Consider the following 22460-nt stretch of genomic DNA (forward strand, 5'->3'; position numbering starts at 1 on the left):
TTATTATTATTATTATTTTATTTTATTTTTTTACTATTTAATTTGTAAAAATGTGTATACACACACACACACACACACACACACACACGTAGGAAAATATTTAGTATACACATCCAGAAATGCATACACTATTATATATTGTACATATATTTATTAGTTTCAGGTTGGCCATTCTTGTATTTTGCTCGTTTGTGTTGTTGTGTTTGCACATCTCTGTTGCTTGTGGGGCTCGCACACAAGAATTTCACTCGCATGTGCTGTGCCAGTGTGCCTGCACATGTGATGTGACAATAAAAGTGATTTGATTTGATTTGATTTTAATCATTTTGGGTGAAATTGTAGTTTTTCATTAACAGGAACACAGTGGAAAGAAACTATCATTCAGATTGTCTACATTGGAAAGAACTACTCCCTCTTCCGCCTTTTATAGTCATGTGTGAAACACGGCTGTATAAATGTGGGACCCACTTTCAAAAGTGAAAAGTGAAAAGTGAAAAAGTGAAAAGTGAAAAGTGAAAGTGTGGAGGCGAGCTGGACAGGTGGGTGATCTGCACGCTGCTTTGTGGACAGCTATGAAATGTAAAATGGAATTTTAGAGTAAGTCAGAGAGAAAGCAGAGGACCAAAACGACATTAAAAATCACAACATAAAAAATATATAGTAAGATTTCAGTATTATTTTATAAGTGCACATTGTTAACAGTCGGAGTTTCTCTCCTCACTCGGCTCTCAATCATCTTCTGTACATGCTGCTGCTGCTGCTGCTGCTGCCTTTAAAAAACGACATGCACTTCATGGACCTTCTTACTAATTTATCTGCAGACTACACTTTATCAGATACATTTTATTAGCACTGGGTTAGACACTTCTGCCTTCTGAACACTCCTTTCTTCACTTCCAAGACTCAACAAGGTGCTGAAAGAATTCCGTAGAGATTTTGGATTATAGCGAGATTACACCGAGATGACAGCAGAATGCATTTGCTGCAGATTTGTCGGCCGTTCAGCTGTGACACAAATTTTTTTGGGCTGCTTCCCTGTCACATGGTGTCATCGCTGCATGTTCCCAGGAAGGAAAATTTGTGGAGATCAAGTGCAAGCATTACTTTTGCAGCCCCGACCTTCACTTCATTTACTGCAGATATTTTAAACTCAGTTTTATTCATTTGTACAATACAGCACAAAATAAATAAATAAATCAGAACATGTGCATATATCTGGACATAACCACAGATGAATATCTTCTTGTTCTATTACTGTGGTTCAACTGTCTTGTATCATCATCCTCTTTATTAATAAGATGCACTGAAAGCCAATTATAGACAAACCATTAACATCAGGTACTCAAGGTCACATGCCATCATGTGACCTCCGGTGTTTTCCTGACACCCGTAACTGTACAAAGGGGATCTGAAAACAAATGATGTGTGACACACTGTTCTTTACTTCTACCACTCAGTAGAATAAAACTAATTTAGTTGGAAGCGGACTCATTTTTCCTTTTTTTGCTGCATGACCTTCTGGTTGAATGTTGTGTACAAGTATGGCTGCCATGTCCCGTAGTAATATATGTTTATGAAGGCCACAGTGAAAATCACTCAGGCTTTCCCACAGCGGAAACATTCCCCTGTCCTGTTAATGGCATCGTACTCAAACTGAGCACAAGTTCTTCGTAACAACATGGACCACTGTGTTCTGTGTGTAGCAGTTCTCTACTGTGAGAACCCCAACCACCTTTTAGCACGACCAGCATTCGTCCATTCGCACACATATTCATACAGCGCGTTAGTCTATACCTTTAAGCATTTTCTCTCACATGCACACTCACACTAATGGATGCATCCAGGGAAATTTGGGGGTTAAGTATTTTGTGCAAGGTGACTTTAACATGAAGCCCGAAGGCACCAGGGATTGAACCAACAACGTGCTGACCATTGGTTCAATTCCTGGTGCCAGTGATACTTTCAAAGCCATCATGGACCCTGTGAAGTCCTTCTACATGTGATTAAATGATAGACATTTAAGGCTTAATGCTTCATATCAGACACGAGCCTTATTTAAGGTGGCCCTCTGTGTTATTTATAATTGCGCTACAAGGCATGCTGCTGATGCAACATTAATTCAGGCAACAACTTTCTTGCCTCTTTGTACTTCTGAAAGTTCCTCTGAACACTTATGCAAGATGCTGTAATTTTCTTTTATCCTTTTATATCCCACCTACTCTACCCAACCACTCCAACCAGTTCCTCACCTTGAACGTGCCTCCAAGTCTGTGAGCGAACCCTCTTTGACAAAGTGAGTGACATCAGCAATGTGAACTCCCAGCTCCAGCCTTCTGTTGGGGAGCTTGTGTACAGACAGCGTGTCGTCTACATCTTCACAGCCGCGTGGATCGATGCTGAACACCAGGCGACTGTCCCTAAGATCCCGCCGCTCTGCCACCTCAGAGGGGTCTACCGTCCACGGCTTCTCCAGAGAGTTGACCGGCATCTCTCTCAGCTGATGGCAGACGGACAGGCACAGCTAAACAGCCGCATAGTCTTTTGAACTTTTCACATTTTGTTATGATTCTATACAAAACATTAATAATAATAATAATAATAATAATACATTTTATTAAGGGCCTTTCAAAACACTCAAGGACACTTTACACAAAGACAAAGCAAAACAGTGTTTCACTTTCAGTTGCTCCCTTGTCACAAGGGGTCACCACACCTGATAGCTCAGCATCTTTTGATACGGCAGAGTTTTATACCAGATGCCCTTCCAGGCACAACCCTGATTTGTATCTCCGGTTGCAATCGAACCAGTGACATTTTGCCTGCAAGCCAGTGTGTAAACCACTGATGAAAAAAGGAAAGAATGAACTATTCCACATATTTAATGATTCTTTAATATTTTGTTGATTTGATAATAATAATAATAATAATAATGGATTGGATTGATATAGCGCTTTCCAAGGCACCCAAAGCGCTTTACAATACCATTATTCATTCACACACTGGTGGAGGCAGCTACAGGTGTAGCCACAGCTGCCCTGGGGCAGACTGACAGAAGCGAGGCTGCCATATCGCACCATCGGCCCCTCTGGACAACAATAGCTATATTGCAATCTTTAAAACCTTTGGTTACTATGGTAACTCTCTGATAACCAAGCACTCTCTGATGTGACCAATCACAGAAGCTCTACTGCCACCCCCTTTATAACATAAAAAGTTATGAATGATGTTCCAGTCCATGATAGTGGACTCATCTGTGCTTGTCCTTTGTTACAGCCCATTGCAACCCTTACACTCCTTACAGTGGAAATGCAGTTGTCTTCAGGTGTTGCCTAGGTTTAACTGCCGATTGTCTACACCTGGTGAGGTGTGGCTAAAGGCGTTCCTGAAGTGGTCTAGTCCAATCACCTTCTCCAGGCCAATCAGCATTCATGCTGTGTCCTCGGTTATTCTTCCTTGTACACGCCTCATCTCATCACTCATGCTCCATTCAACCATTCCACCACCAGCTTCCAGGCTCTCGGGGCTCCTGCTCTAATCCTTTTCACAGACGGGGTTCTGTTCCGCTGAGATAGGCCATCTGAGTCTAACGGCAAATCACCTGTTTAAATTCTGTTCATCAGTAAATCAATTTCATTCTTTCAAATAACCTCTCCTTATTAAAATATCTGTACTGTATTTAGTGATGAACAATTGTTAAACTCTGGTGTTTGCTCCCATAATTTCCCTTTTATTTTGACGCTCTCTGCTCTTTCCTCTTTCACCTGATCTCTGACTGCGATTGTTTGGAGGTGAAAACCAAACATCACCTGGGTTTCAGAAAACCAGAGTTACCCTGGTAAGCAACCATTCTCTGTATCTCACTATGGGAGATATAATCTACTTCCAGGTTGTAAGTTCTTTATCCTTAACAAGGTATGGAGCAGGGTAAGCCCACACTAAGGACTGAGTGTGCCAGTGAGGATGCAATAATATCAAAAACGCATAACCTAACAAATGTAATAGATGGTCCTCTGGTGAACTGTGAAGGTCACACTCTCAGTAGCCTTCAACAGCCACACAGACAGATGCACTCAACAAAACAGGAACACACAGATGCTTCAATCTATGCAAAGGAGTGCAAGACACAGAAAAGCGCTATATATGGCTACATTTTCAGCAATTTACCGTTTAAAAGTGGGCCCTGCATAAACAGGATGTGGACCAATTGGTGCATTCCCAAAGTAAATGTGATACGAAAGAGTAGCTAAATGCAGTTTAATAAATGGAAAATAATCCTCTCTTATTTAGCTAATCCTGAAGGAAACATAACACATGTGGAACAGAGTTAGGAATGGGTACTGGCAATGTTCCCTCGAAGCTGTGTGTGTGCACAATTGCGCACTGCTGGCACGGTCTCTGCGCACAGAAAATCTGCGTTGCGCACAAAAAAAAAAATCTAACCTGAATTGAAATTAAAATCAATACTTTAACAAGTCTGTTTTGCAGTGTTAGTCAGTGACTGGCTGCTCCCGTATGGGATCCAGCCAGTAATGCGATTCACATTCGTATATACGCAGCTAATCAATGTCGTTGACAGGCTCTGACAGCGTCCTTATGTGCCGACACCGGTGTTTTAGCGAGCAAAGCGGCGTGGCGACGTTTAGTGTGTGTCAGAACAATGAGGCGACTGCTGAGTGTTACAGGTGTTACAGCAGTGACACATCTGCTGCTGTCAGGCCTGCAGGTATCAGGCTGTTGTTCTCCTTCATCTCATAGTGGACAGAGATTATTTTTGGAGTGGCACAAATAATTTGTGTGGCATCAAATTTGATGCAATTTGATGATTGTTCTCTAAATAATTTAAAATGTTTATTTAAAAAAACGCCTTGGCTGCATTTTTAGGTAAACAGCTGCAAAAAACTTTGTTGTTTGCATAACTCAGTAACTTTTTTGAAGAAGTAACTATATAATTAATTACCCAACATTGGTCATTATTTACTGTATTTTGCAGACAGAGTTACAGACTCTCTCCCAGACCACAGACTCATAATACAAGTCAGAGCTTTATGAAAAAAAAACAAAAGAAACTTGTGTTTTCAAAATTGGAGTTCAAGTTATTTTTACTTCCAATAGTGTTAACATACTACACAGGTCATGAACAAGATTTTTTTGTTTTGTTTTTTTAAATTTTCATTGTAAGTGGGCTAAAATAGTTAATTAAAAGTAGTCTAACATAAATGTAAATGCTGTAATTTTATTATTTTAATAAACCATGTAACTTGCATGGATTCGATGCTGGCGTCACCACAGTGCACACGTCTGCTGTTGCTCACAGTGGTCCAAGGGATCGCTCAGGGAGTTTGTGCGTTTGCTCAGACACATGAAAAATTAGAGGGAACATTGGGTGCGGGTATACCGGATACGGGTGGCTTTTTTTTTTCTTGAGATGTCATACACTTTGGATTCTAGCCAATCATTTTACGTTTCCGAGGATAGTAGGCGGGTCCAGGTACGTATGTTCTTTGAGAGCAGAGCTACAGATTAAATGTCCAAGGCAAAGCGGTCAAAAGTCTGGCTGTACTTCACAGCAAAATATGCAAACTCAGCAGCAACAAGTGCTTTAAGCTGATACTGTGATACTGTGCAAAGGAAGTAACACCTCGAATCCGATGAAACACCTGGCAACGCAATAGCGTTTTTTTAAAAGCAGAGAAATGCGCTGTATTTGATAGCTTGCTGCGAGACTTCACACCGAGCACATCTGCTGCGGGTGGGTTGCCTGTTATTGGACCTGGAGTTAGCAACATCCCCCAAAAACCCGAAGAGGAGAGTCCTGGCCCCTAGCCCTGCCAGTGTAGCAGACGGATGATGATGCAGCAGCAGCCGTTCTTCTCTGCGTGAGGAGCTTAATGTTGTTCGTGTGTAATTTACGTTGAGTAGGCTAACCACGTTATTACATTAATGCATGTAAGGTGAACTAGCAAACACCGTCGTAGTTACATGCGACTGTCTTCTTGTTTGATAGAGTGATACCATACATGCCCTGTAGCTGCAGAAAAAGCTAACACCGTTATCTTTTTACAAAAAAAACAAACAGCTAAACATGTTTTCCATTATTCACCGGTTCCAAACAAAGTAGGTATGTTGTATCAAAAGAAAAGGCTAACTTGGTTATCATTTTGCAGAAAAAAGAGACTGCTAAAAATAAAAACATAAGAGGTTTTTGGACAAAGTTTGTGTTCTCCATTCTTTAAGCAATTCAATTCAATTCAATTTTATTTATATAGCACCAAATCACAACAAAAGTCGCCTCAAGGCGCTTCATAGATACAGAGAAAAACCCAACAATCATATGACCCCCTATGAGCAGCACTTTGGCGACAGTGGGAAGGAAAAACTCCTGTTTAACAGGAAGAAACCTCCGGCAGAACCAGGCTCAGGGAGGGGCGGGGCCATCTGCTGCGACCGGTTGGGGTGAGAGAAGGAAGCAACGGTTAGAGCACCATTTAAGCACCCGCACAGTTTCAAAAGTACCGGTATCGGATAAAACCTAAACGATACCCATCCCTAAACAGAGTATAGATAAGGAATCTCTCAAATACTTCATAAAATGAGCATGTAGAAAGTGATCTAGCATTCTGAATGTTCACAATGACTCTCAGAGAGAGACCTGCTTCATTTTAAATCAGCCACTCGTGTGCCACGCCCAGAGTGCTGACCATTTGGGATGTGGAAGAAAAAAATCACGCCAAGTCAATGTTCAAAGGCAATGGTCATGGCCAGTAGTGGAACAGAAAAGCTAGTTCTGCCATCAATGGCCTGATGGGCCAGTATGGGATCTATAAAAATGAGAGACAGCTACTCCTCCCTCACCCCACTCAGTATCACTGGTATGAGGTTGAGAAGGGGAAAATGCATACAGGTGCCCTTATCAAGCAGGTGGCCAATGTCCTGAAAGAGCTTAGCCAAGTAAGCTGACAGTAGGGTGACCACATTAAGGGTTATTATGGACCGAGCTGTCAACTTGCAAACCTTTTGGTCATATAAGTCTGTGAAGGTTCTCAGTCATCCAGGTCATCGTAGTCTAAGGAGCTTGGAAAGAAAAGCGTCCAAACTTCTATAAGCTCCTTGAAGACGTTTCACCTGTCAGAAGCTTCTTCAGGTCTAGGAGTAACTGGTGGAAAGAAAGGCTGTTGGCTCTTTTAAAGGGACAGTACCTAACCACTGGTACAGATATGTTGATGACACATGGGTCAAAATCAAAACCCAGGAAGTAGAATCCTTCACTGTTTACATCAACGCTGTGGATAAAAACAAAGTTCACCAGGGAAGACACAAAGGATAACAGTATGCCATTCCTGGACTTTGCCGTGCGCATTAAAGAGAACGGAAACCTCAACATGAAGTTTACTGGAAGCCCACACACACGGACCAGTACCTCCTGTTTGACTCCCATCACCCTCTGGAACACAAACTTTGAGTAATCAGGACCCTACACCACCGGGCAGAACATGTTCCCTCTAAGCCTGAAGGAAAAAAGAGGGAACACACACATGTAAAGGAAGCTCTTAAAATGAGACAAGACTCAGCTGTCAGAAGACATAGTTTGAAAGAGAAGTAAAAGAGGCATCTATGTCCACTGTGAGCGACCATCTTTGAACAGAGGCAGCGGCTTACGACACCAACTGTCTGCCATCTATAATCCAGTTTTGAGATCCCTTCCCAGACGCTTCCACTCACATCCTGGGCCATCTGACCTCAGGAAATCACATGATGGGGTGGGGCTAGGATTCACAGTGGGTTCACCCGAATACTTGGCTGATTGTGACCCACACCCATTTTCACACCTTGGCTCGTGTGATTAGGTAGAGGATCATTAGGGGGTCCATCTCTCCTGGGGGACACTCCCATAGGGCTTAAAATCTGGGACTCTGCACCAGTTTCTCCTAGAACTGAAGAAACCTCTCAGATGAGAGGTGAAACATCTTCAAGAAAAAGTCCAGACTCTTTTTTTCCCCAAGCTTTTGGTATATGGAGCTGCTAGGGTGCTTGGTGATTTGGTAATAATGTTTTAATAATGTCCAGCTGTTTTTGGACAATTCTGAAGCTTATTAATCCTTAACAATCAAAAACCTACATCCAAAGTACAACCAGAGCTGGGAATTAGTAACAAAAACATATTTTCTGAAATTACTTAACTTACTAGAATCCTGCAAGTTTTATCACACAGGATGAAGCAAATTACTCACCAAAGTATTTCCAAACTGTGTAGATGGGTATTTGCCACCATTTGCGTCAATTATGGTTGAATTTAACTGTTTAATTGCAATTTATAGACATCAAAAAAAATCACATTTTATCATAATATTTATATTCACAATAATTGCTGATGGGTTCACAACAGCTAAATACGAAAGGTGAAACATACTATATAGGCTTGTGGAATTTGCCTTTTAGAGATGTAAAAACTTGAATTTATCTCTAACGTAGGTGCTCTCACCTGTGCGTCTGAGAAAGGAAGAATATGGATGCAGTTCTCTAGGAGGATGGTCTGGACCTCAGTCTCAAGCTCTCCAGCTCGACCCAAAACCCGTACACTATGGCCGTTGGGATAGAATGACGTGCTTTCCCATGAATCAATGCGCACCACAACTCTGTGGTCCTAGGTGAGGATGAGAAGACAGGGATAGAAATGAGACAGCACTTAGTAAACACTGGTCACACTATGAGACAAAAGCATAATGCTATAGTAACACTAGAGACTGGAGCGCAAACAAGATCGGTGTTGCTATGTGCAATGAATTTGCAATATTGTTGGCTTTGAAATGCTTCTTTGGAAGACGGGGACTAATTCTGCAACTACTCTCAGTCAGTTACTTTTATTTAAAGGGTGCAAAACACCAATCAAATGGTGATAAGATGGTCTGGAGATAGAGTCCTGCTTTTCAAGGCAATCACCTTGAAAGCGTTCATCCAGAGGTTGACAGTGTTGTATTCTCAACCTTTGATCGACCAGTTGGTTGCCGTAACTACTTGTAATTGAACGCTGAATGCAAAATATTCACTGCAATCACTGGAAAAGCAGCGTTTTTTCTTTGTTACAAGGCAGGTGCCGTCCTATTTTTACTCATGTGACTAAGCCATAATGTACATCATGAAAATAAAATCAACCTATAGATGTAAGTCAAGTCAGACCTGCAGAGCTTCAGCCTGTTGAGTACTGATGCGGATTTTAGGAATACGCTGGTCCCAAGGTATGGTCAGTATCCGCTGGGAATTCCTGCTCTGGGACTGAATCCCATCCCTAGTGGGGAAAGTTACCACGTAGTCTCTCCAGTTCCTCTGCAGGATCCCTACAATACGACCTGTGGGGTTAAATGTCAGACATCAGTACAGAGAGACATTTATGGAGTAAGTGAGGATGGACTCGATGATTGCAGTGTAGAATTGCATCATCGTCCGTGTTGGCAGGTTGAATTTCTTCAGCTGCCTCAGGAAGCACATCCTCTGCTGAGCTTTCTTTATGACGGAGGTGACGGAGGCTCCCACTTCAGGTCCTGGGTGATGGTGGTACCCAGGAAGCGGAATGAGTCCACAGAGGTGATGGGGGTGTCAGTCAGGATGATGGGGGGGAGTGGGGCTGTGTGCTTCCTGAAGTCCACAATAATCTCCACTGTCTTCTGGGCATTCAGCACCAGGTTGTTGTGGCTGCACCAGGACACCAGACGTTCAACCTCCCTCCTGTAGGCAGACTCGTCCCCGTCCGAGATGAGTCCAATAGCGGTGGTGTCGTCTGCAAACTTGATTAGCATGACAGACTGGTGGGTGGAGGTGCAGCAGTTAGTGTACAGGGAGAAGAGCAGAGGAGAAAGAACGCAGCACTGGGGGGGAGCCGGTATATACATATGTACTACATAATTACATATGTGTTCATTCATAGTTTTGATGCCTTCAGTGAGAATCTACTATGTAGAAGTACCAGGCCATGACAGAAAAACCACTAAAAAAAAGGCGTGTCCACACTTTTGACTGGTAGGGGCTTCAGGTGTGCTTAGTGAATACCTCAGGCACCAGAAACCCAAGAAAGAGGAGCAAGAAGAGGAACCATCATGGAAGGACAGGATCCTGCACAGTACCACCAACAGATAAAAGAACTAGCTCACATCCAGAAATCCTACCAGTGGCTGGACTGGACTGAAATAGAGCACAGAGGCACTAATAATGGCAGCACATGAAGCCATAAGTACAAGATCCATAGAGGCTGGGGTCTACCAGACCAGTCAGTCAAGACCCCAGATACAAGCGTAAAGATGCCCCTGAGACAATCCAGCACATAACAACAGGGTGCAAGATGCTAGCAGACATACATGGAACGCCATAACCAAGTGGCCGGCATAGTATAAAGGGAATATCTGTGCCGAGTATGGCCTGGAAGTCCCGAGGTCAAAACGGGAGACGCCCCTTAGTGTGATGGAGAATGACCGAGCTAAGATGCTTCGGGGCTTCCAGATACAGACGGACAAAATGGTGATGGCTAATCGGACATAGTGGTGGTGAACAAGCAGAGGAAGACGGCTGTAGTGACAGATTTAGCAATCATCAGGAACATCAGGACGAAGGAACATGAGAAGCTAGAGTACCAAGGGCTCAGAGAAGAGCTTGAGAAGATGTGGAGGTGACGGTAACAGTGGTCCCCGTGGTAACCTGAGCACTCGGTGCAGTGACTCCCAAGCTAGGCGAGTGGTTCCAGCAGATCCCGGGAACAACATCTGAGGTCTCTGTCCAGAAGAGCGCAGTCCTGGGAACAGCAGAGATGCTGCGCAGGACCCTCAAGCTCCCAGGCCTCTGGTAGAGGACCTGAGCTTGAAGGATAAACCGCCCGCAGGGGGGGGAAGTTTTTTGTCCTTAGGACCTCGTGTGTAAAAATAATAACAATAAGAAGGGTTAACAATGGTCAATTGCCTCCAGTTAGATTAAAATGTATTTTATGTGTTGCATATTTTTTATGTAAAAACACAGGGTGTTCCCGTTAGCCAAATTAAAAGTGTGACAAGCTAAAACAGTATTTTTGCACCTGAACTATCCCTCCCTGTTCTAGGTCTGCCACAGCTGAAAAGATTATTGATTATTTGTGCGAGTCCACGTGTATAGTTGCAGGAGTGTTCCTCGCCTTTTGAATACTGGGCCCTGAGTTGTGTGCTTAATTAATTAGTGTTTTTCTTTCTTTCTCTCTTTTGTCATTTGCGAGGTTACACTGGCAAACTTACGGGGCCCCGTCTGTCTCTGTTCTGTTGTGTTTGGTAAAGGGAACTGTATGTTAGTGGAAGCTCAGGATGCGTTCCCTGCCATTTGTGTCTCCTAGACTTAAAACTTTCTTTTGTATTGGATGAAAGAAAAGGTGTCAGACGTAAAAAAAATTCTACAGAAGATGAACAATATCTGCCATGTCATTAAAAAGCAGGAAAAACCAGCAAAGACGTGACACAGAACCTGAGAGATGCATTTGGCCCTTGAGTTGTTCGACGAAACTTCATCGTTATTTGAATCTCTGGAAATGTGGCTGTCAAGAAGCTATTCCCTGACGAATGGAACCATGGAGAAGAGGTTCAGTTGTGCCAAATTACACCAGAACTGTAATAAAAATCAGTAGCAACTTTAAAAAAAGTTTAATTGTGAATGCCTGTCCAGAAAATAGCTTCCAAATGTTATTTCACCCAAATATGTTCTTATAATGTTGCTTCATGCAGGTGATATAAACAAGAATGGTGAATGGACTAATTCTTATACAGCTCTTTTCTACTCTCACCCAATCACCCCATTCACACAAGCACTTCCTTCTATGCGTTTAAGTGCTTACTAAGCAACATTCACACTCACTATACTCCAATGGATGCATCGGAGAGCAACTTGGGGTTAGTATCTTTCCCAAAGATACTCGGCTTGCAGACTCGGGGAGCCACGGATCGAACCATTCATGTGGTTCGATCAAGATGCTTCATTGTTTTCATTACTTATTTGTGAGATATCCTGAACATATTTTAGGCAAATCAGACAGAAAATATAATACACAAAATATCATTAAATACAAAAATAAATCAAATGTGAATGAATGGAGTACAAACATTCCCACCTGTTGGCAGAGGTGTACTCTCATTGTCCTCTCCAGTTTTTTCATCCCCATCAGTCAGGGCTGTGTCCCTCCCTCTCCACTCGTTCTTGGGCAACAACTCCACCACAACCTCGTCCCCATGCACCGCTCTGTTTCGATTTTTTCGACCATACACAAGCACATCCCAAGTCAGATCTAAGATGGATAGGGGGGGGTCAAAGTCGGGAGAAGAGATCAGAAACGTCTAGCAAATATAAGTTTAATGTGTCTGTTCCACCTGTTTTGAAAATGTAAGGCGTTTTCACCTGTGCTCTTGGTTGAGAAGTTCTTCGGCCTGACGAAAGCCTCGTTCTGTGCCCGATGCTTGTTAACATTCAGTGTACCCTAGTAAAAAGGAATGAAACAAGACATTTACTCTTCTGCCACTGAGGTTGTGTTAAACAATCTGGTGAAAAACTCCACTGCCTTCTCTTTGTGACATCTCCATACCTGCTCAGGTACAGTTGGGGAAATAATTATCACTGCTGAATTTGTAGGTTTCCTCAGTTACAAAGAAAGAACAATTATTCATGTTATTTCTTTAATGTTAGTTTCATTTAATGGAGAGCGATAGAATATCAACCAAAAACTGTCTGTGAAGGTTCTCAGTCATCCAGGTCATCGTAGTCAAAGGAGCTTGCAAAGAAAAGCGTCTGGACTTCTTTAAGTTGCTTGAAGACGTTTCACCTCTCATCCGAGAAGCTTCTTCAGTTCTAAGGTCAAATGGTGGAGAGTCCCAGATATAAACTCAGTGGGAGTTTCCCCCCACAGAGGGACAAAAGGACCCCCTGATGATCCTCTAATCGCCTGAGCCAAGGTGGGAAACTGGGTGTGGGTCCCAATCAGCCAGAGTTTCGGGTGTGTTCATTGTGAAACCTGGCCCCACCTTATCATGTGAATTCCTGAGGTCAGATGGCCCAGGATGTGAGTGGGCGTTAAGGTGTCTGGGGAGGATCTCAAAACTGGATTATAGATGGCAGAGAGTTGGTGTCGTAAGCCCCGCCTCTGTTCAAAGATGGTCGCTCACAGTGGACATAGATGCTTCTTTCACTCCTCTTTCAAACCATCTGTCCTCTCTGTCCAAAATGTGAACATTGGCATCCTCGAAAGAGTGACCTTTGACCTTTAGACGCAGATGTCCATCTGCCTCAGGAAACTCTTTCTCCCCATCGTCACCCTCTGACTACTCCACTTGATACCAAGAAAAGTCTTACCACTGGCAACAAAGGTCTCTACCCCAAATACTAAGCCATGTTTTGCTTGGGGACTCACTGAAAGTAACTTGCCAATCCCTTTATGACTTTTTAAAATAATAATAATAATAATAATGATGTGTTTTTTCTGTCTCTCTCCTTTAAAATTAAACTGCAAGAAAACTTAGAGACAGTTCATATCTTCTTCATTCAATAACAGTCCTGCTCTTCATCTCATTTTCTTTATTCGTCAGCCCCTCAAATACTCCTACCTCCTCAGCACACTCCCTACACTCATCAGTGTATTTCGTTAGTATAGATTAGTATATGTATTAAAGGTACCTGCAGTTTCTCTGAAAAATGAACAGGCTTAAAGCTACTAAAATATTTAAACTTTGTTCCTGCAGTTGTTTTAAACTCGTGTTTTAAAGAGAGATCCGGTATACTTAAAACAGGAGTTAGAGAATTGTGGATCAATATGTTTGTCATTGCACAAGATGATCAGATCTTTAGCATGAATGCTCACCTCTGTTTTCTACACACACACATCACTGATCACATCACATGCTCACAGAGACACATTCACATACACACACATCACATGTTCACTCTTGCAGAGACACACGTTCACATGTGCGTGTCTTATCTGTCGCATCATTAATGTTGATGTTTGTGTGACCACTGAAGTTAATAAAAGGGCTTTGAGGGAAGGCTGGAGTTGGGCTAAGATCAGATGAAGAGCTTCTCCCCTTGCAGCAAGTAAAAGAAACTGATGGACATTATGGACAATGCCAGACATCCTCTGCACACGGCCATAAACAACCAGAAGAGTCTGTTCAGTGACAGGTTGCTTCTCCCCAAGACAAGAACTAACAGACTTAAAAACTCCTTTGTCCCACACGCCATCAGACTGTTTAACTCCTCTCTGGAGGGGAGAGGGAGGGGAAACAGGAGGACAAAGGAGGGGGGAACAACTAAGCTGTAGTGCCTCTTCACCTCACTGTACAATACCTTGTGCAATACTTTTGTAAATAGTCAACGGTGCAATAGACTCAATACTTGAAATGTGCAATTCACTTGTATTTTTATTTTTATTCCTATTTATTCTATTTATCCCCTTTGTATATTTTATTTATATTGTCTCTGTATTTATATATGTGTGTGTGTGTGTGTGTGTGTATTATATATATATATATATATATATATATAATATTCTGTAACTCTGTAACTTCTGTCGGTGCTGTGCTTTTTTGGAAATCGAATTTCCCAGAGGAACCCACCCAAGGGATTAATAAAGTTCTATCTAATCTAATCCTATCTAATCTAAAAGAAAGCGCTGAGTCAGCGGGGTTTGAGCGTTAGACCCAACAACAGGTTGGTACATTTTTACCTGAATGTAACGTTCAGACTTTATACCAGCCTCCAGGACTTCAGCGGGAAGATGTTCGGGAAACTCTTTCTCCCCATCGTCGCCCTCTGTCTCTTGTTGTGCCTGAGAAATGGAGCTAAACAGTTCATGGGCTGCCTGCAGATCTGACCAGAAGCTTTGCAAATAATCCTGGCAAAGGAAAAACACACAGGTCAAGAAATAAATTACTTCAGTTGGCCTTCTTAGTTCCAGTAACATCCCTTCAAGGGCCTAAGTTTTGGATCCTCTTCCACTTAACCTTATCAGGTTCGAGAAAGAGAAATAGAGTAAAATCTTTCAAATTCACCTCAAATCAACAGCCAGATGCTTAAACCTTTTGATACAGTTAGACGTCCTCAGTATTAGTATTACAATAATAGTTAAATAGATATAAGAACTGGTTTCAGAATAAATAAAGCGAGTTTTTGGAATGGGCTTCCCAAAGCAACAACCTCAACCCTGTTGTTAATTGTTGGACCGTGCTTAAACGCCACGACCGTTTTAGGAAACCAACCAATTTAAATGAATTCTACCAATTCTGGTTGAAAATCTCTGTTTTCAGTGACCGAAAACGCCGTTTACGTGTGGACGAAAGGCGCAAACACATAGAAAAATCTGCGTTTTCAAAAATACCCGGGTACGTATGTTTGGATAAAAATATACAAATCTGGCAGCAATGTATCAAAAATGTATCACAATAGAAAGCGATGTAATATTAATTTCACGGCTACTAGCATGTACTGCTCTTTTTCCTTTAAATAAACATCAGACTTGATATCAGTCCTTATTGAGCAATGAGTTTACTCTCTGACCGACTCGTGTTTGCGGCGTTCCAAACATGTTGCCAAGAGGGAAGATGCAGAGTACCTGTGAAGCCAAACATATAATATCAATACCCATAACATTGCTAAAGGCTGTTTCTAACCTCTCTTCTTTACTTTAACTGTCATTTATTGACCATTTTAAATGGCGATACCAGTGTATCGACAAATAGGTAAAAAGTGTAACTGTTTTTTTCTGACAGAGCTCGGATCAATCAGTGCAATTACAAACAAGGCTGTGACCTTCACCTTTAGCGAAATTCTCATTTACATACTAGTTTAATAGTTTTCTGACTCATTGTCACTGTGTTTTATACAACCACAGCATGCTTGCTAGGCTGACATGAATTGAAAAACAAAGTGCAGCTCTCCGTATGTAAACAGACTAAATGCCACATATATTTACATTTTGTCACTTAACCAAGAAATCATGTGTAATGACCGAAAGTTTGACAACAACCACCAATTTCACTTCTAAGTGAGACTGTTCTAATACTGCTGCCAAAAATGTAAGTGTTTCAAAAACCCATGCCTGCTACATGCTACAATAGTCCCACTGAAGATTAGTGAAATAATACAGACCAACCAACTGTTCCATCATATAGGCTCCAACACAACGACTTTAACACAAAGAGCTGACTTTCAGTTTTAGGTGTTCAAACCACGTGTTTCTCTAAATGCATGATGATAAATCCCTGTAAGGTGGCTACATATAAGAAGCCGATATAGAGTAGATGGTATTATAAAGGTATTTCATATACCTGGACGGAGATGACGTACACTCCAGACGTCAGGCTGCTGAACTGAGCTACGGCCTCAGGATCCTCAGTGATCATCACTATATTCATCATTCCTGCCAGGTGGTTGTAGTACCACACTGCAGCTGAGTACACACACCTACACACACACACACACACACATTAAATGAACTCACAAGTTTAGCATAAGATGCATGAAAGCAAATTGCCCGCTAAAGCAATAATCTTTAACATATCCCACTAAGTTTTTGCTGTTTTGTAGGTGGAAGTTATGATTTCACACTACTTGTAATTCAAATGGTGCTTCCACAGAAAGAATATAAAAAATAAATAATTGAGTGCCTTATCTATATAATAAACACATTTCATGAGAACACACTGCACTTCTAGCTTCATTTGTTGGCACAACATAAAAGTTTGTCAGATCGTGATTAACATTACAACCAAGTCTCTATTATTAAAAACACTCATTAAATCCTTTTGGTGCTTTTCTCTATTAAACTGGTATAAATATTAATCACTTTTAAGCTGCCATTCACAAGTCCTCCTGACTTCTTTGTTCCTGCACTTGTTTTCTACCTGAAGTGGAGGAAAAACATTTTTGAAAATGTTAAAATGACCCCTTTACCCATTGAACCCCTATTGGGACAAAACACTATGAATGCTCGATTGACATCTTAGCCAGTACGTGTGCTCTAAGTGCCATATGCATCTGCACCGCTGGCCTGTTGCACAATTTGAAAGAAAGTTCAAATGTAATGTTTACATTTTTAAATCTCCCAGATGAATTTTGCACACGTGTGAACTATACATTTATGTCACTTTCACAAAATATTTTTTAAACCCAGAGACTTAACATTTTTAGAAACACAATTTCCTTTCAAGAGTTGCTGAGCAGAAGTAGTCAGCAGGTGCAGTCAAAGACATTTTGTGTGATTGGATGATTATCAGGATGTCCTAAAAGCATCATTTGAAAAACCTTCAGTTAATCCAGTCCAAGAACAAAAGAACATATTTCTCCCATACTGGCTTCCCTGTTAAATCCAGAATTTAATTTAAAATCTTCTTACACAGAAAAGTCTTGAATAATCAAACCCCTTTTACACACCCACTTTACTCTCAGGCTGCGGGCTTATTTGTGGGGTTTACAAAAGTAGAATGGGAGGCAGAGCAGCAGCCTTCATGCCCTTTTTTGTAGAACCAGCTTCCTATTTGCACACGGGAGACTGACGCCCTCTCACTATTAAGATTAGGATTAAAACTTTCCTTTTTGATTTATAGTTAGGGCTGGATTGAGTGACCCTGAATCCTCCCTTAGTTACGCTGCAATAGGCAAGATTGGGGACTTCCCATGGTGCAAGTATTTCATCTTTACTGAAGAACTGAATATGTTTTATTAGCATAATCTCCATTATAATTAATGAGATTTACAAATTTCACCTAGTGAAACATGTAACGTCACACTTTGACCCAGAAAAACAAAATGAAGTCAAAGAAGTATAAGTAGAAGAAAAAACATGACAAAGAGGAAAAAATGAGAAAGGAAAAGACTCTATAGACTCTATTTCTATGCTACATGTGCTGCAGCAACTTGACTGTACACTTCAGTGAGTGTGGTAAATAATGAGCACTGACCTGGTCTGCCATTTTTCCTGGCTCTCGCCCTTCTCTCGTGGACAGTAAGAGTACTTCTGAAATTCATTGGCAAACAGCACGCAGTCGTGTCGAGGGTCTTTGACAAGGGTTTGCAGCCGCTTGTAATATCTGCACAAACGCACATTACAAAAACAAGTACATTCAATAAAATCATAAATTACACTCAAGAAAGCCTCTCATTAGTTTGGGAGAATGGTGGGGATGTTAGGAGAACGTTAACCCTGAAGCACGAGGGAGAAAAAATAGACCAACGTATGTTGACTTTTCCTAACATAATTTATGTTCCTTTGTTCATTTTGGCTCATTTTTTAAATTCACTCTTGTTTGTAAAAATCTAAATAAAACAAAGACTTGTCTGTCAGATAATATGCATTAGACCTAAACATAAGATCCTGATCTGAAATTATTGAAAGAGGATGACACCTGGCTTTGTTATCCTTTGAGTTTCACAATAAAAGCCCAGTTGGTGAACTAAAGCAGCAGATTGCTTTTTTCTGAAACATGTTGACTATGTGTGAACACTATACTGCACTAACTTTAACGTGGCACATTTCAGAGTACATGTAGTAGCTGTTTCACACTAAAAATGAACACTTGTACTGATCAAACAGATGAAATAAGAAATAAAGGCCTACAAATGCCCCGATCACTAGTTGAGTTAATATAGATGATGTATAGAAAATTCAGCGATTCTGCAAAGTGAAACTGCAAAGAGAGTCCACGATGAAGCTTTTTTCTCTTTGCTGTGTACGTTAAAGTCAATGGAAAACAGTAAGTAGTGATTCAGTATGACAACTCTGTATGTTTCACCAGATGTCCACCTAACACTATCAAAGTGAAGCCTCATCACATTAATGATGCAACACTCTAAAATGGCTGTGTGAGCACAAATCAGGAATAAACTGGACTGAAACCCGAGTTCACGTGGGACTTCTTATTTACAGTGCTCATCAAGTTTGTCCAAAGCGCTCCTGCATGTTTATGCTGGACACATATTTCAAGTCACAACTCTTTCAGCTTTGTCAGCAGAGCTCTGATATAATGAGGCTGACCCCTGGTCAATGTCTACAAACATGTGTAGCTAGGTTAAGCTGGGCACACAGCTAACAGCTTGATTATGAATGCAACTCAACATTTCAAACAGAAATTCAAAAAGAGCATCAGAATGGGGAGGAAAGTCGTTTAAAAGACTTTGAGCACGGCTGGTTACTGGTTGCAGATGAGCTACTCTGAGCATTTCAGGAAGCAGGTGCCGTGTTTGGGGATAGTTAACAACGCAGACAAGTTGCATTCATTTTAATGACATCACCACTAACTGCATTTTAAGACATGCAGTTAGTGGTGACAGGTTAATTGGAAACACTAAATTGCCCATAGGTGTGAATGCAGAAATGCGAGTGTGAATGGTTGTGTTAGTCCTGTGAGACTGGCTGACACATACCCAGGAGGGATGGATCAGCATTTACTGATTTCAGTGGTCAATGTGTTCTTCAACATTACATGACTGTTCAAAACCTACATGATGAAGAACTGAAACAGTTTCCATGTAACAAAGCCACAAATAACAAAAAAGAACATCAGTACTGGCCTGTTTCCTTCCCAGTAAACTCCCCCCCCCCCAAAAAAAAACAAAAACAAAAAAACCCCAAACAATTGTACCTGCGATTCTTGCTCTGTAGAGCCTGGCAAGCAGTCTGGGTGAAGATGATGCCCTGCAGCTCTCTGAACTCCAAGATCTCCAGGTAGTCGACCACGACAGCAACATCAGGCACCACATAGTGGGTCAAATCTCCGGGCAGCAGCTTTCCATCTGTTTGGGAAGATCAATGTTCAGCGATAAAGGCTTCTTTCTACAGCTCTTTATTTGCTTGATTTCCTATTGGAAATTTTATCAACTGTGCTAAAAGACACTTAAAAGCATCCTTCTTTTACATTTGCTTGTTTCCTACTAAACGTTGCACAGATGACAGGAATCGACGTACATCCAGAGAAATGCGTTTAAATATTTTCCAAAATGTCCCATATAAAGAGTTTATTGTGCTTACACATCACTCTCTTTGAAATACTTGTTTTTACTTTATTTGCACACCAGATGTTCATCAGCATATTATATGGCAAAAACTAAATTTATTGTTACTTTGATATATTTCAGTACCAGTTATTGTAATGCAGTCTATCTTGATTATGACCCATCATATTAACAGTGAGCAGCCTCGCAGCAGTTTTCCAGGCTTTCTAAAAGTCTTTCTTTGGACACTTGATGGTTTTTCATTCACAGTTATTATACCAAACATTTTCATTTAGTTTTAATTTGTTAAGCCTAACCTATGAATCATTCATTAAAAAAACACCTAACTCGAGGGATGAACCAGGGTTATATCTAGACATTATAACACAGCAAAAATAAATAAATAAATTGCATCTTTTTCCAATTTCTTTAGCTGAATCTATGAAAAATGCCACAGATAATGCAGTCTGACATTCATAAAATAGTATTTTTCACCAACAGGCTGATATCTGCAGCACTATTAGCCTAAAACGTGATATAAACATAAACCTGGCACGTCTTATACAATGGATTTCTTTTTAGGTCTTCAGATATTTCAATAAATTGTTGCACCTATTTTCTATTTTCCAAGCAAAATGCAAAGACATGAGGTGTTGCTCACAATGTTTTCAGGGCGCTGTATAACCTACAAACACAAGGAAGATCTGTATTAAGATGAAGTCAATATACACAATATACACAGAAAAAAACCTTTTGAACTCGTATTGATATTTCATAAAAGTGCTGATCATTCTCATCTCAAACACTAAACAGCAGCACAAATGTGCAAGCTTAAGTGATTGTTCTTTACTACAGATGACCCTATCAAGTATTTGGATCACATATCAGTGCAGTCCAGACTCAAAAAGCAAATCCAGTTCTACACTGTTCTGCGTTTACATCCCTACTGTCAGCAGCAGATCACCAGCTGATCATAGCATGAAGGAAACCAACAGCTAAAGAGCTGGCAGCCTGCAGGCCTTTTACACCTGCTGTGCCCAAAGCTTTTCTCTGAATGCTTCTAACAAACTGTGGTCAAGTGAGTGGACGTCACTAAAAAGCTCTACAAACCTGTTGGCTTTACTCTCTCACTTGCATGTTCTCATTAAATATATCTGGTTTAACAACTACTACGAACACTTTATTGAACTTACGATAGCACTGTTGGTTGTGTCAACTTGATTAATATTACACCAGTTCACCTGTCTCTTATCAGCCCCACTCCATGCATTACATGCATATGAAGATGTGCACTTACATTAAGACTGAGAGCAGTGAAAGAAGAAACTGTCATAACCATAAAGCACAGATCAATAACGATTCTGAGCTAAAATTAACTAGTGCAAGTACATTTAGGGAAAACAAAAACATGCTTTTTCAGGAAAGGAATCTTTGAGTGCATCCTGACTGCCTCTAACGAGTTTCTTCCTCACAGTGAGGAATATCGCATAACATTGTTCTGCCCACACAAGCTACCGATCTGATACCGTTTGGTTTTATATCTTAGACAAAGTCAGACTGGTGCACCCTTGCCTCTTATCTGTGCACAGGTTTGCCATTTAACTGTCATACGAGGTAATTCTAGCTTTGGGTCATACTGTATGCACTTTGCTATTTCACGATTCATGTTACAGTGAAGCAAAGTATAATATAATAAAAATGACGTTATTTTCCCCAAACCCCTACCTGCCAGCACTGCGTTAACAGCAACGTTAGATTCTTCTATAGCAGTAAACAAAGAGCAGTTTTTGTGAATGTGACATTTTGCTGATTTTACCATTTACACAGTCGGCCTGACACAGTGAGCTGCAGCAGGGGACCCGCTCTCTCAGATAGTGTTCCCGGACCACTCGGAGCTTCCGCCCCACGCAGCTTTTCAAATGCAGCACTCTCTCCGTTTTAATCATCGTCCACACTCACTAATGAGCCACATACAGCTGCCGGCGCTCGCTAACTTGCTGTTCAGCCAAGACGCGGGAAGACACGGTTGTAAACATTCACGGCAAAGTTCAGCGAAATACGGAAGGAAAGGCACGACCGCTGACGTCATGACGCCCAAGCAGTACCGCGTCTTGCTGCGTTCAAGTGCTGTCGGACGCTCACTCAGGCCAGTAATGGGAATTCGTCTTTTTGATGACCTCGGTACTGACTCGGATCAGCGATATAAGAGCCAACACTTATATCAACTCTCAAGGCTCCCAAGCTGCATTACCCTTTATCCAAATGAAGCAACGTTAAAGCCTTTAATTCATCTTCATGTTGGCAGTTAGAGTCAAATCTAACCTGAGCTGCTCCCGTGTCTGTATGTTTTCATTTGGCAGTTTTACGCCCAGTGCCCTTCCTGACACAACTATACTACAATACTACCATAAAAGTAATTATAGTAAACCTTACGATTTCCACAAATTTAAACAAAACTACATTAATATCAAAGCATCAAGGAATACTAC

General features: G+C 41.2%; 1 protein-coding gene across 2 annotated transcripts; it reads right to left on the minus strand.

Moving 5' to 3' along the window:
- Positions 1-2071: 2071 nt before the first annotated feature.
- Positions 2072-22071, minus strand: LOC309705260 (DIS3-like exonuclease 1). 2 transcript variants are annotated; one of them, XM_082530956.1, is made up of 10 exons: positions 21788-21903; positions 19623-19773; positions 17943-18071; positions 16311-16432; positions 14711-14878; positions 12394-12472; positions 12110-12283; positions 9175-9344; positions 8480-8641; positions 2072-2497 (listed from the first exon to the last, which is right to left on the minus strand). In XM_082530956.1, the coding sequence occupies exons 2-10, from the start codon at positions 19738-19740 to the stop codon at positions 2246-2248; spliced, it is 1374 nt and encodes a 457-aa protein (XP_082387082.1). In that variant the 5' UTR covers positions 19741-19773; positions 21788-21903; the 3' UTR covers positions 2072-2245. The 2 variants fall into 2 exon arrangements, with proteins under 2 accessions (XP_082387082.1, XP_082387081.1); XM_082530955.1 differs by having other exon boundaries at positions 2075-2497; positions 16311-16446; positions 21788-22071.
- Between the last annotated feature and the right edge of the window lie 389 nt (positions 22072-22460).

The sequence above is a fragment of the Aulonocara stuartgranti genome, assembly GCF_965226115.1.
Source record: "Aulonocara stuartgranti genome assembly, chromosome: 1".
Taxonomy (NCBI): domain Eukaryota; kingdom Metazoa; phylum Chordata; class Actinopteri; order Cichliformes; family Cichlidae; genus Aulonocara; species Aulonocara stuartgranti.